The sequence below is a fragment of the Carlito syrichta genome, unplaced genomic scaffold (assembly GCF_000164805.1).
Source record: "Carlito syrichta isolate Samal-C Ts95f unplaced genomic scaffold, Tarsius_syrichta-2.0.1 Scaffold313184, whole genome shotgun sequence".
In the NCBI taxonomy this organism is placed as follows: domain Eukaryota; kingdom Metazoa; phylum Chordata; class Mammalia; order Primates; family Tarsiidae; genus Carlito; species Carlito syrichta.
The window spans coordinates 1,017,706-1,031,710 of NW_007257280.1; the positions used below are offsets into that span (position 1 = coordinate 1,017,706).

Consider the following 14,005-nt stretch of genomic DNA (forward strand, 5'->3'; position numbering starts at 1 on the left):
TCCCATCCCCGCCCCCCCTTCAGAATCCCCCTGCACAGTGGTGGCTGTGGTCTCAGGCTTGTGAACTCCCCGCATTGTTAGTTAGTCAGCAGTAGTCAGGAAGTGTTCTGTATTGCAAAGGCTAACCTGGCCTGGGGGTGAATCCAAAATCGGGGGGCCTTTGGGACCACAATGGCAGGGGCAGAAGGGCATTCTTTGGGGGCCTTTGTGGATGAAACCGACGACATAGGAAAATGAGAGATGGTTACCATGAGCAAAACCTAGCCTGGCAGACTTAGCAAGGACTCTTTAGCCTACCAGTGATGGGGTTCTTGCATCCAGCACACTTCTTGGCCACAAAGTTCTTGTAGCAATCCACGCAGTAATACTGGTCCTCCACAGCGGTGAAACGCTGCCCAGCCAGCTTCTTAGAGCAGGTAACACACACAAAGCACTCGGCATGCCAGGGCTGATCCTGGTAAGTGATTCCTCCAGATGTGATGGCCTAGACCAGGGAGTGTAGCACCGGATTCAGATTCAACAACCATTTTGTTGAATGCCTAATACGTGCCAGGCACTGTGCTGGGCGCTTTGGTATACAATATCTCATTTAATCTCCACAACGGCCGTGGGAGGCAGGGGCTATTATTATCCCCTCTTTACAAAATGAAGACACAAAGGCTCAGAGCAGGTGAACCCCTTTGAGAGGTTACACAGCCACCAAGTGGCAGAGGCAGGCTTCCAGAGCCAGGGCGGCCCGGTACAGAGCACGGTGCGAGCCACCCATGCCACCAGAGTGAGCGTGCACACCGCCAGCCTGACTGGGCTGTGGTGCTGCTTTCTAATCCCCGTCTCCTCATCTGTAAAACGAGAATAATAATTCCTACGTCACAGGGCTGTCGTGAGGATGGAATGGGATAGTGTGTGTGCAAGTGCTCTGCAAACTGTCAAACACTTCTAGAAACAACAGGCCACGCAGAATTCCCTTGAAAACATACCTTGTTGCACTTCACGCAATGCTTGGCAAACTTGGTCTCATGGCAAGTCACGCAGTAGAAGTCCTCCCCTTTAGGGAAGAAGCTTCCAGTCCCAATGACTTGCTTGCAGTTGCTGCAGGTGAAGCAGTCTTTGTGCCACACGGTCCCCTTGTACTCCACGTTTTGATCTCCTGCAGGGGGAAGCAATTGGATAGCCCCACTGACAGGCCCTGCAGGGGGCTGCATCCACTCAGCTCCCCTACCTGGACCCTGCAGAGGTGAGGGGATGCAGGCCCTGCAGTCACTGGCCTCACGCCTCCAACTAACCTACCCGTGTCCTACTGGCTGTTATGCCAACCCAGGATTCTGTCATGGGCGGGGACCCCAAATTATTATTTTAGGATTCGATGCCTGAATCCCCACTCCCCCACCACTATACCCTGCGTGCACTACCAGATTAAATTGGGGACTGCCTGACCCAGAATCACACCCTGAAGAAGCATGCTTTGATCACTTACTACACCCAAATGAGAAAGCGCTACATACTGTTCACTTCATTCTCTTGCCACAGGCTGTTGTCGCCAGTGTTCTTTAGTCTCCGAGTGTGTGCGTGTGTGCGAGCATATATGTGTACGCATATATACGTGTATGTATATGTGTACATATATATGCTAAAATCTCAAAGCAGCTCACAGCAACGTTAGCCCCACCGTGACAAGCAAGCCCACATCACGTCTGCCCTCAGGGCCTCCTCCCTGGCAGCCCGAGGTGGGAGGGGGGCAGTACCTGCCACAATGGCCTTGAAGCACCCCTTGCACTTGGGGGAGTCCTCCCGAGTGGCGCACTTGTTGCACAGGATCTTGTTGTCCTTGGCCACAAAGGTCTCGTTGGCCAAGGGGTGAAGGCACTTGGCACAGCGGAAACAGGTGTCGTGCCAGAAGCGGTTCTTATAGTGCACCTCCTGGAAACCGAGCAGAACAGGGCAAGCCGCTGTGAGGGTCGCCAGGGCAGTGGCAGTGGCCTGCCCCTATAAGGCTGATTTCCCCGGGGCTGACTATGGAGATGGCACAGTTCCTTACACCTGGGATTGCCTCCAGGTGACTGTTCTTATAAGCAATAGGAGGGACACTGAAATACTTGGAGCATGACCAAAAGAGCTGGCAAGGGTCTCAGTGTCCATCTAGGCCACGCCCCACATTAAACAGCTAGAGACCCTTCCGCAAGGCCTCAATGTGGTGGTGGTGGTACAGAGAAATCATAATGGCTGGCTGTTGCTGTCATGGTTGTGGACAAATGACCCTCCAAAGCCCAGCCCAACCCATTGGCACGTGGGGATGCCCATTACCTTGGAGTCCGCGCTGATGGGCTTGCGGCATTCCACACAAGTGTTGGCACAGAACTTGTCAAAGCACTTCAGGCAGCAGTGGTGGCCATCCTTCTGCACGTACTTCTTCCCTTGCAAGTTGTCCCTGCAGTAGTGGCAGTCGAACTTCTCAGCCATGGTGCCCACCTTGTAGCTGGAGGGACCTGCAGGGGCAAGAAGGCAGAACAAATGATTGCCGGAAACAGCCAAGAATCCTGCTATAGAGACTCCCAGAGGCACCTGTGCAATGCTGCTCACGGCCAAGAAAACGCTTGGAGTCCATGTGGTCTGGGGCCAGGGCCTAACTTCCCTTTCCACCAAACTAGCCACCAGGTGCCAAGACAACAGATACTTCACTATGAATCTCAAGAAGAAAACACCCCATGGGACCAGAAGACCCTCAGCTAGTGACACCCCGGGGAAATGGCAGAAAGCCCTGCTGGGATACAGCACTGCGCTGATTCACAAAGGACACTGAGGGGGGCACCTGGAACAGAGCTTGTGCTGACTGGAGTCACTAGAAAGATTCTGGGAGGTGCAGTTGCTGTGAACAGTGACCTGAAGCAGTGTAAGAGTGTGATGGGTAGGCAGGAAAGAAGAAATTAATTTTTTTTTTTTTTTTTTTAGTTGGAGTCTCACTCTGTCGCCCAGACTGGAGTGCAGTGGCCGCTCCCGGCCACCGCAGCCTCTACCTGCTGGGCTCCAGCGATCCTTCTGCCTCAGCCTTCCAAGAGTAGCTGGAATTACAGGCATGCGCTACCACGCCCGGCTGATTTTTGATTTATTGTAGAGATGAGGTCTTGCTGCCCAGGCAGGTCTCGAACCCGCAGGCTCAGGCAATCCACTCACCTCAGCCTCCCAAAGGCACGGGATTATAGGCTGAGCCACCGAGCCCGGCTAGAAGAAATTATTTTACACAAAAGAAGAGCATGAGACAGCAGGAAAGCAGGTGCAGGTCCTCAGAGGAAAGAATCTGGGGGTGTTCACAGGGTGGTCGCACAGGCAACCTGGAGGAGGAGGCAGGTGCCGGCCCTCAGCTTTCGGGGCTGCCCACCATGGTGCAAGCTAGAAGCCTCCCTGCCAGCTCTTGGCTCTGTCTCGGTCACTTACTAGGTGGGACAGTATCCTCTAGAAGCCTCACAGTCTTGTCTATAAAAATCTGTTCATCTGAACAAAAACAGCTCACCTGGTACCACACTAGGCATATAAGCAATCTTCATTTATTTGTTTAAAATGTTTACATTTACTTGAAATCTACTTGTGAGAAAAGTCTGTAATCCCTAAATATATCCTAAAGAGTTTTGTCCAAGAGAGTTTACTCACTTTTGAAGCCTGAGCAATATAGCGACAGAGAATTTATAAAAATGGCATTCCCAATTGGGACAGACAAGTTTCACAACTGTGAATTATTTGTCACAGTGATGTGTGGTTTTGTGACGGAAATCAAACCCCCCTTGGGTCAAGCAAGTGAGGATCAATATATTCAAGGAAGTGTTACCAGTGTTACCTCCCAGGACATTTGCTATTTTTAAAATTGCAATTTTAAAGTACAGTCTAGAGAAAATGACATTTAAAAAGTGCTAGCTAGGCTGATTATTCCAAGAATCCCTTCCGTTCTCTTTATATGATCAACCTACGTTTCCTCCCCGGCCTCCTCCAGGGCTGTGGCCCCACAAAACACACATACAACACGCTAAGGCACTCTGCTGCCCACTTTGTCAGGCCATTTCCTACAGAATCTTGCCACCAAACAGGTACCAAATGTGAGTTTCCACTAGCTCTCAACTTCTTTAAACATATGCTAATTTGTTCTTCTCCCCCCGAAAAAGAAATTTACACGGATAAATAGACAGCAGTTATTTCATTTGCACAGGAAACCAAGCATCAAGACTATTTTCTCCAACTATCTACAAACATGGTTATTGTGCTAACAAACATCTAGAGTGTAATTTTGAGAGAAAGAATGAGGGAAAACAAATGAGCAGTTGCCCGGTACTCACCACAGCGCTTCCACTAACTGAACAGCCCAGACTCCCACTTTGGGTTCCATTCCCAGGGTTGTTTTTTTTTTTTTTTTATACAAACACATGTCCAAGTTGTTTGGATCCTGTTGCCACAGGCAACCAAATAGCAGAGAGTGAGCTAAGGAAACCACACCCTGTATCTCAGAACCCGCCTGGGCGAAGGCTGGTGAACTCTCACTCAGAACCCCAGCAGTCTCTGAAGCCAGCCTCCAAACAAAGGAAATCAGCCCACGGGACAAGGCACAGGGCCTTCTGCCTTCTGCTGACACAGGCAGACCCCTCTCATCTCCAGAGAGCTGGCAAATGAAGCAAATGGGTGACATTCTTGTGCAAGGACAGTTGCTTGGAACAGTTGTGTTACAGTTACAAGACTTAGCAAGACCAGAGAATGGTTCTTACTTGCACTTTTCCCTAAAAAGCAAACTGGGATGTTCCCTTATGTAACTGGGTTAGAATCAAAAAGTAGAGACACAATGAACTGAGAGCTTATCTCCTTGAACTAAGCACTGTTTACGTAAGCCAGCTTTTAAACTGCCTTTTGCCTATGTGTCTGTAGACAAAAGTATCTGTCACAGTGACAGCTTGTGGAAAATCACTCTTCTTAAGCCATTCTTGCTGGTCTTTCCCATGTCATAAAATCCTTGTCCGAGCTTTGCCATATTGAAATTGTGCCCTCAACAAAGATTTGCTTTCTTGTTAAGAGTTTAGAAACCAAAGAAATCTCCAATAACAGTAAGTGCCAAGAAAATAAATTATCAGTGGCTCCTAAATGCCAATTGGCGGGAAAACAGAATCTGTAAGATTAGACAGCACTGGCTTCCTGCATGACTATGACCCATGGCTGGTTTAGCCCTTCAGAGACTATCTTCTTGGACCATATTTGAAAATCCCTCATTCTCACTGGCCAAGGCCTCTATTTAGCATACAACTTTGAATCTACTCATTTTAGTATCACTTGCTTCTGGTATCTTTCAAAGCAGAAGTGGATTCTAAATATTTCTATGTTAAAGTACTATATAGTGCCCCACCTGAGGGGAGCCTTATCTCTCAGCTTTTAAATCCTAGCTTTATGATAAAAATATAGGTGTTAGTGCCTTACAAAAGAAGATACACTAGAAGACACAAGGAATTGCATTTAGAAGTTTTGAAGTGAAGTTTTATGGTTCACAGGACTGGAGAAATCTTACCTGTCAAGACTTTCTCACCCTAAAACCACATAGTTCCAGAACTGTTATATTATCAGTGCCAATTCTTTACTGGTCACTTTCAAAGTTCTAGAACATGGCTCACTCGGAGTTTCTAGGCACCCAGATGACACAATAATCTATGGCTCACCAATGAACACGGAAGTGCCAAATCGTGTCAAAAATGTCAGAAAATGAAGTCACTCTTCACTGTACCATTCCTATAGTATAGGAAAATTAAATAACCCCAAGTTAATGGTACCAATAAGAAGAGTCTCATCTCTTGGTATTTTTGAGTCCTAGCTTTAGGCAATATTATTTTTTCATTCTGTAGTATAGAAAATCCAGCGTCACCTATATTCTCCACCACTGTATACTTAAAGCCAGAGTCTGTATCCAGATAAGAAACAGATTTCAAAGGGCACATTCATGTAGAACTGATTTCGACAGCTGACTTGACTCTTTTTTATGTGTGCAGAAACACGAATTAGACAAGATAAAATAGGCACTTCTAAGAATGTTGGTTTTGTTGCCTAATAAGTAAACAGGCTAGAAATACTTAAAGTATATTAACAACGCCTACATTCAATTCACGAACTTTAGTCCTTTTTTGGCAATAAATTGAATTAAGTGGGCAATCTGAATTTGTTTACCTTGTGTTTTGTTAACTTTCTGATTATTTGGTACAAAACTCTTTCAAACTTCACACAGCGTGCTTAGGATGAAGTTGGAGTGACACATTCCTACTGATGAGACAGTGACCAGACTACAACTTCACAGAAAATATGGATAATATGACACGAGACCAAAATATTTTGCTATCATTGATCTTCAGAGACGTTAACCACTCTAAGAAACCAGTTTATAAATAAATGACAATGCTGGGACAAAGATGCAAATATCCTGAGTGTGGGCTCTACACGTCTGAGCTACAGTTAGGCTTTGACTTCAAACGGAGGGAAAAGCTTACATTTTCCTTTCTTTTACTTCGTGAGAAATGATGAGAAAATAGAGAAAAATTAAGATGGCATTTTACCTCTTTTTTGGGACTCTTTAATCTTACTGAATTACATATACGTAGGCGTTTATCTCTTAGGGAGTAATTTTTTATCCTCTTAGCGATTTCTAAGTACATGAAATGCGAAGCCTTTTAACCTTCTAAAACTTCCAGATATGTTCGCCCTGACCTATTGCTGTTATCTGGGAAAGGGCATGTCATCCATCATTGAATGTAACATTTGCTATATATAATCACAACGTTCTTTCTCTACCGCCTGTCTTTGTCAAGGACATGTTTGCCCTAGGGTAGCTCTTTGACTAATTCTAACTTCTCAGTGTAGCCCTCGTCTGTACATAGCATCAAGGTTTCTTTTATCACACACACACACACACACACACACACACACACACACACACACACACACACACTAATTCTGCCAATATACCACGAGCCCCGGGTACCTAAATCCGGGGTCTTGTGTACAGGTGTCACTCAGTATATGCCTGTTGATTGACAGATGAAAATGAATTACCATCACTAAGCTTCTAAAACTTCAGTATATGGAATCCAATGATCTGAGCCTCTATGTTGTCCATATGAAGCCCATTTCAGGCCAACACTGATTTCCTTTCTGTGAGAACATCTCTTCTTTCATGGGCCTATTCTTCTCTGCTTTCGTGGACCTATGTGCCCAATGCAGTACAAAATGCTTTTTCCCAATTTTCAAAATCATCTCACATAGCCCTAAGGTGCTGAAGTCTACCCTATACCTTAGGGTCATATGAGCTGTTCTCTGATTTTCTAAGACAAGTCATTGTTATAAAAATGCATTTAATAAAAGAAGTTTTAGAAGCTTAGAGTGCAGTTCAAAGTGTGGCTGGGTGATCGAATTTTACATATTTATTCCAATATGATAGTCTGACTTTATTTCTAAAAGGAGTAAACCTCTACAATATAAAAGCTATTTAAATTTAAAAGCAGACTTTTTTTCCTTGTCCCCCCTTCACTGTCCTTGGATCTAGTAACTGTTGCTAGTACTAAAGGAAACATAACCATCTTCATTGAGCCCCCTGACAAGCAAGAGACACACACAAAAGACTACATGTCCCTAAAAGCACCTCTGTCAGACCTAGATAAAAAATGGGCTATTAAAACTTTCTAACACCCAAAAACGTATCTGTTCCCTTAGTCTCTAAATGACCACTGCTTTCTTTCATGTCTTTGTATTAATTTTGTGTATAATATTTAATCAAGCCTTGTAAACTAAAACTCCCAAAGTAAACAAAAACCATAAGCAACTAAAAAGTATACAGTCCAAATTGTTCAAGACATTTGTGTTTCTGGTCTTAAGTTTACTGCGGCCAGCCTCCCGCCCACCATCTAAAGTCATGAGATACCGGTGCCTGGTAATGTCAAGATACAAGATTTATGTGACTTCTGTTATCTACATAAAAAAATAAAACTCTGGGCATTCTTCCCAGCCCAAACTCCCCTTCAAGAGCCTTAAATATACTCAGCTCCCCAGCTTTCAGGGCCACACTTGCCTCTGAGTGTCGGCCCCCTTTCGGTCTGTAAAAGGCAAATAATAAACTTTACTTCCTTCTACTTCGTACTTGGTTACAATCTTAGATTATTACCGTGGCACCAGTCCACCTTGCCTCAATTGACCCTTCCAATTTCTATGCCTGCTTCAAAATACATATCATTTTTCACTTAATAAACAAGCTTGCTTTTTCAGAAAATTCCTGAACTACACCTAGCATGCTAAGAGGTGCTTAAATAAACTTCAATTTCTCAACAAAAACTTTTTTGCTTTCAATTTAATCATGAATATATACAAGTAAGACAATATTGCAGTATTTGTGCTTTTTTTTTACTATAAACCTTTCATTAGAGACGATTCCATTTGTATTTAATAGGTACTACTTATGTTTTTATATGTATTTTCTCATGTATTTCTTGCTAGTGTTCATTTTTCCCCCTCATGCCCAAGTAGCTCAAAATAAGAATATTTAAGAAGAAAGTGAATATTATGACTATGTAGCATTTTCTAACTATATGCTTTCCCTGAAGGGCATAATGTACAGTGTGAACAATGAATAGCAACCCAAATGGAAAAAATATCAGGTTATTTCTGATTTGTTAATTGCTAAATCCAACATATCAGTGTATTAGTGACTTCACATATAATGTTGGCTTATAAAGAAAAGGTATATGGTTTTCCTCAGAATATTCAACAGATGGAACAAAGCCTTAGCTGATGAATAGGACTCTTGTGTAGTAGACACACTAACGCACCTGGAGGTGTCGTCAGACATTTGGGAGTAAATACCTAAGTAGCTGCAATGAGATGGAGTTCATGAGTCATGACTGAAAAGTGGCCTTTCACAGAATTTCATAGAAAAATCACAAAGTGTTTTTCCCTTAAAAACAGAACATGCACAGAATGATTCAACGGTATTAGCAACTTCATTGGTATGCTGCATTTAGAAAAAAAACACATAAATTTGGGTCACTGGTTGGGTAAGTAACACCACTTAAAATTATATCTGGTTCCAGGAGGGTTGGATATAGATTATTAAATAAAAATGTGACACTGAACTTTCACGGGGCCAGATTCTATTCTAGTACCATTTAGTCCATATATAAAGTTACTCTTAATGTTGCACATATTATGTGCAGCACATTCCATCTTTTTTTTTTGAGTTGGAGTCTCACTCTGTCACTCAGACTGGAGTGCAGTGGCCGCTCCCGGCCACCACAGCCTCGCCTGCTGGGCTCCGGCGATCCTTCCGCCTCAGCCTTCCAAGTAGCTGGAACTACAGGTGCGCGCTACCACGCCCGGCTGATGTTTTGATTAATTGTAGAGATGAGGTCTCGCCAAATTGCCCAGGTGGGTCTCGAACCCGCGGGCTCAGGCAATCCACTCACCTCAGCCACCCAAAGGTGCGGGATTACAGGCTGAGCCACCGAACCTGGCTACATTCCATCTTTCATATGAGAAGAAAGTGCTTCTGACCCAGTAGCAATAGAACATGCGTTTTTCATTTCTCTAGTTGTGGCGGAAGTGGTAGGCAGTCACTTGGTGGTCATTAAAAGTACAAAATGTTCAACTTTAGCCTCCGCCAAATATTGTTACCATTTTTGTTATTTTAAGAAGCCAATCTAGTTGGATCACTCCCCTCTCACCTCATCCTCTCATTTTCCCTCCCTACCCTGAGAAAAGACTGGTGGGCACGTGTAGCCCACTGGGCAGCTGGTGAAGAGAATTAATGGCTGTGTAATATGGCAAGTGACCTTACCTCTCTCTGCACCCTTATCCTGCTCCTCAACTTCCGAGGCCAAAGGGTAAAAGAATTGACTCTACATAATTTTTCAGACTGCAAGTGTTCGATGTCAAGAGTGTAAACATTTTTGTCTTTGAAATGTCCCTCCTGTCTACAGATGATCACTAGAAATGGATTCTGATCCAATTACCTGAACCTCTATTTTGTCCATACCAAGCCCATTTCAAGGCAACACTGATTTTCTCTCTGTGAGGACTTCTGTCTTTTTCATGGGCCTATTCTTCTCTGCTTTCATGGATCTATGAACCTAATAACACAAAAAACTCATCTAAAAGGTATAAATAATTGGTCTAATTTAGCCATGGTCCCAGCCTCCAGATTTACATATACAAGAATGACATAAGGATTTGGTGTCATTTGAAACTCTAGGTTGGGCATACTATAAATATGTCACCCTTTAAACATATTTTCCTATTCAGTCACTTAATTAGTAAACAAAATGGGCAGTTACTCTATCAATTAATATGCATTCAAGTTCCATTAGGACAACTAGTACCGCTGACTCGCTTGCGTACACCCAGAGAATGTGTATGTCAGATGATAACCACAATCTCAGGCATGTGGCATCATGTTTGTAAGACAGCTCCTGGGGGTTGGGAAAAACCCAGACAGATTTTGAACACTTGAAAACAAGGAAGGCATTTCATATTAATTCATTAAGCTAGGGAATTCCATTGCAGCATATTTGAGAAGTTTCCACAAGTATTTCCATTGTTTAAATATCAACAGGCAACTACAAGTTTTCGAAGATAATTTTTCCCCAAAAAATGCCATGAATAATTATTATCCCTTAATCCGAAAGGTGGGAGACAGGACAAAGTGCCTGGTTTCTACCCAACTGTCTGACTTTACGAGTTCTGAGAAAGGGAACTGTTACTTAGGCAGAGGACTACAGAGCCACAGGGTAACAGCCACACTGCTAGGTTCAGGGAAGCAGGCTTTCATCCGTAAGCACCTATTCCATGGGTTTCTTGTTTATATGGCCAAAGGGTTTTCTTAATTTCAGGTTACAAAACAAGAGAAAGACTCTCATAGTCTAGGAAGTCCAAAACTCGTCCCCTTTTCTGTTAAGAATAATCAATAACATACTTGTCCTATCAAAAGGATCATAGCTGTTTCTTCAGGAAGATTAAAAATATTGTTCAGAAAAAGGAAGATGCACTAAGTCATTATGGACTTTCTTAGATACAAATGTTCCTCCTTCCAGTTCCATATTCGGATTATGTTTTCCAAACGCCCTAGATTTAAAGCACTGTCAAGATGAAGAATCAGATCTTATAAAAAAAAATCCTAACCAGAGAAACCTTTCCTCACACAATCTCTTATAGTTTCATAAGACATCCTGAAAAATGTAAAATGTAGTAGTTACATGTTTATATATTTCTTTTAAAAACAAGTCACTCAAACTGTTAATTTTACTTGAATGAGAATAATGTTTTGTTCTTGAAATGGCATGAGAAGGCAAGGACAAAGTAGAGATGAGCTGTAATTTAGTTACCATTTAGACAATACTAAAATAATTTAAGCAAAAATCATCTTTTAGCCAAATGACAGATTCACTGCCCTAACAAAACTGTGCTCGATATAAGATAAAATGTATGAAGTTTTTACCTGAGTGTCTATGGGAAGCCATGGCTCAGAGACCAAGTTCAGGAGCAGCACCTAGAGCAGGCTTCCTTCAATCCCAGCTGACAAGACTGTGGCTCATTTGTGAACATACATTTAAGGGGAAGCAGCTAACACAAAAATAACCGAGAGCAGATGTCCCACCCCTCCCCAGAGATCACAACCTTAATCCCACTAGAAAATTCTTAACCATTTTAGGTGATCCAAGGGAGAAGAATAGGACCCAGTAAAAATACCAAACGCTACATATAAATACCTGCAGGGCTACTCAGCATCCAAATTAGCTCCAGAGCCAGAGAGGCCACATAGAAAGTCATCCCTGTACCGGAATAAAATTTGGATTCGGCTGTGGCATAGCTCAACACTGGGCCAACCTTATTAATCTACTTTATATGCCTTAAGAGCTTGCATTTGGTCCTTGAAATAATTCTTTTTTGTGCTATTAATGATAAAAGTTAACACTAAGAGATAGATTTGTTACCTGTGTAATGAAAGGGAATTAGATGCTATGAATATCGAGATTAAGGGCATTATAGACGCTTTCACTCCACGTCCTCCTTGGTGTGTATCAGCGATCAGCAGAGTACTGGGAAGGGGAAAATTCTAGCCACCCCACCGCCTTCGCAGCGGATAGAACTGAGAGACGGGGAGACACCCGCATATCCCTGCTACATACGCAATGAAGGCACTTTGTTCCACAAACAAACCCTCTCGATTTTCACCGTCAGGGGCAATAAAAGCAAAAATATGAATGAAAATGAAGACATCAACTTAACATGTCATAGCTTAACAGACCATCGGATGTCTGGAAGCTGGGAATCAGGAACGAGTTCTAGGCAAAGCCTCTAAGTTCCTTCAGGATCCCCTCCCACGTTCCTTCTCCGGCCTCATCCCTGGCCCCCTGGCCCTCAATGCCCACCTCACTGGTCTCTTTGCTGTCTGTCTGGGCACAAAGTCCATCATGGTTGTTCCTCTATCCCCTTCAAGTTCTTGCTCCGAGTCACTCTGTCAGTGAAGTCTTCCTTGAGCACCCTGTTTCAAATTGCAATCATGCTCCCCGGCATGCACTGTCCCTACCCTTCTTCCCCAATTTGTTGTTTCCCTAGTACCCAGGATCTTCAAACACAGTAGGTCTTGCACTGATCTCTCTTGCTTGCCCTCTGGTTTGGTAGTGGTGTTCACTGCTGTGACCCCAGTGCCTAGAACACTGCCCAGTTCCCAGGAGTCCCTCTATAATTATTCCTTGGAAGAATGAATTAAAAGAAGTGAAAAGTGTCAATCACACCTCCAAGACATAGTCCCACCTGTAATCTTGAAAGTGGTTTGGCTGGGCTCGGTGGCTCAGCCTGTAATCCTGCGCTGTGGGAGGCTGAGGTGAGTGGACTGCCTGAGCCCATGGGTTCGAGACCCGCCTGGGCAACTTGGCGAGACCTCATCTCTACAATAAATCAAAAAAACTAGCCGGGTGTAGTAGCGCGTGCCTGTAGTTCCAGCTACTTAGAAGGCTGAGGCGGAAGGATCGCTGGAGCCCAGTAGGTCGAGGCTGCGGTGGCCAGGAGTGGCTACTGCACTCCAGTCTGGGTGACAGAGTGAGACTCCAACTCAAAAAAAAAGAAAAGAAAAGAAAATGGTTTTGACCACTGAACTTCAAGGAAAGCAGCTGACCTTCACTCTGGAACAGTCCTGGGACCGGCACCCTTATAGCCACTGTATGTTGAATAGTGCACCTCCCTGGTTTTGGCCATATTCACACATCTCCCCTACCAAGCTGAGGGTCAGGACAGTGCTTTGCTTGTCTTCATGTACCTACATCATAGAGTAGGTGGGCAGTAAATGCTTCATGGATAAATGAACGAATGAGTTTCACAATTCTTATGTTCTGCAAACGTTTAAGGAAAAGTTATTCTAAAAGACAGCTGACATCGTCTGTAACTCCCAGTGAGCTGGAAAATAAGACAATGAAAGCCAGGATGTAACAGGCAAATTTATGGCACATTATGGTCAAATAATAAGCCAGGAAAAGAAGGGAAGCATTGCTGTGCTCTCCCTACACGCCTCTCTAACCTCTTTCTTATCCTGCCTGATTAAATTATGGCAGGGAGATTAGCCAGTCGTAACAACACCGCACCCCTAAAACAAATGGAAACTTTTCACCTAGAGCAAACGCTCTTATTTTATTAGATGACTCACCTTAATGAACCTAAATTTTAGATTTCAGTAGGGTATATATTTAGAAAGAGCCCATATATTTATAAACACCCCTCCTTCTTGTGGTACTAGAAACAATAAGCTCAGTGTGCCAAAGCTTTTTTTTTTAAGGATGTCAATTCCAGTTTTGAGCTATGCATCAGGAAGTGTATTCTTTTAGCAAGTGTGCTAGTTCCTTCAGGTGTCTGACCATTTTGGAAAGCGACAACAGGATACAGACAGACTTAAAGCCTTATGAAGTTAGCAAATAAATGTAAATCTATTTTGTCTGAAATTTAAGAAAAAATACTAAGACAA

The 14,005-nt window shown here is 43.6% G+C and overlaps 1 protein-coding gene across 10 annotated transcripts in view; it reads right to left on the reverse strand.

Moving 5' to 3' along the window:
* FHL1 (four and a half LIM domains 1) overlaps positions 1-14,005 on the reverse strand; it is a 67,982-nt gene that overhangs the window by 2,460 nt on the left and 51,517 nt on the right. For 4 of the 10 annotated variants that reach the window (XR_002482664.1, XM_008070220.1, XM_021718652.1 and 1 more), the window contains 4 exons: positions 2,302-2,483; positions 1,743-1,917; positions 978-1,147; positions 298-484 (listed from right to left, as the gene is read on the reverse strand). Coding sequence is in view for 9 of the 10 variants with exons in the window: in XM_008070220.1 (XP_008068411.1) it covers positions 298-484; positions 978-1,147; positions 1,743-1,917; positions 2,302-2,457 (688 nt within the window). In the remaining variant the exon portion in view is untranslated. Of the gene's footprint in view, positions 1-297; positions 485-977; positions 1,148-1,742; positions 1,918-2,301; positions 2,484-11,485; positions 11,725-11,756; positions 11,861-14,005 lie in introns of those variants that run through there. The other 6 variants (XM_021718650.1, XM_021718648.1, XM_021718651.1 and 3 more) reach the window with 4 other exon arrangements.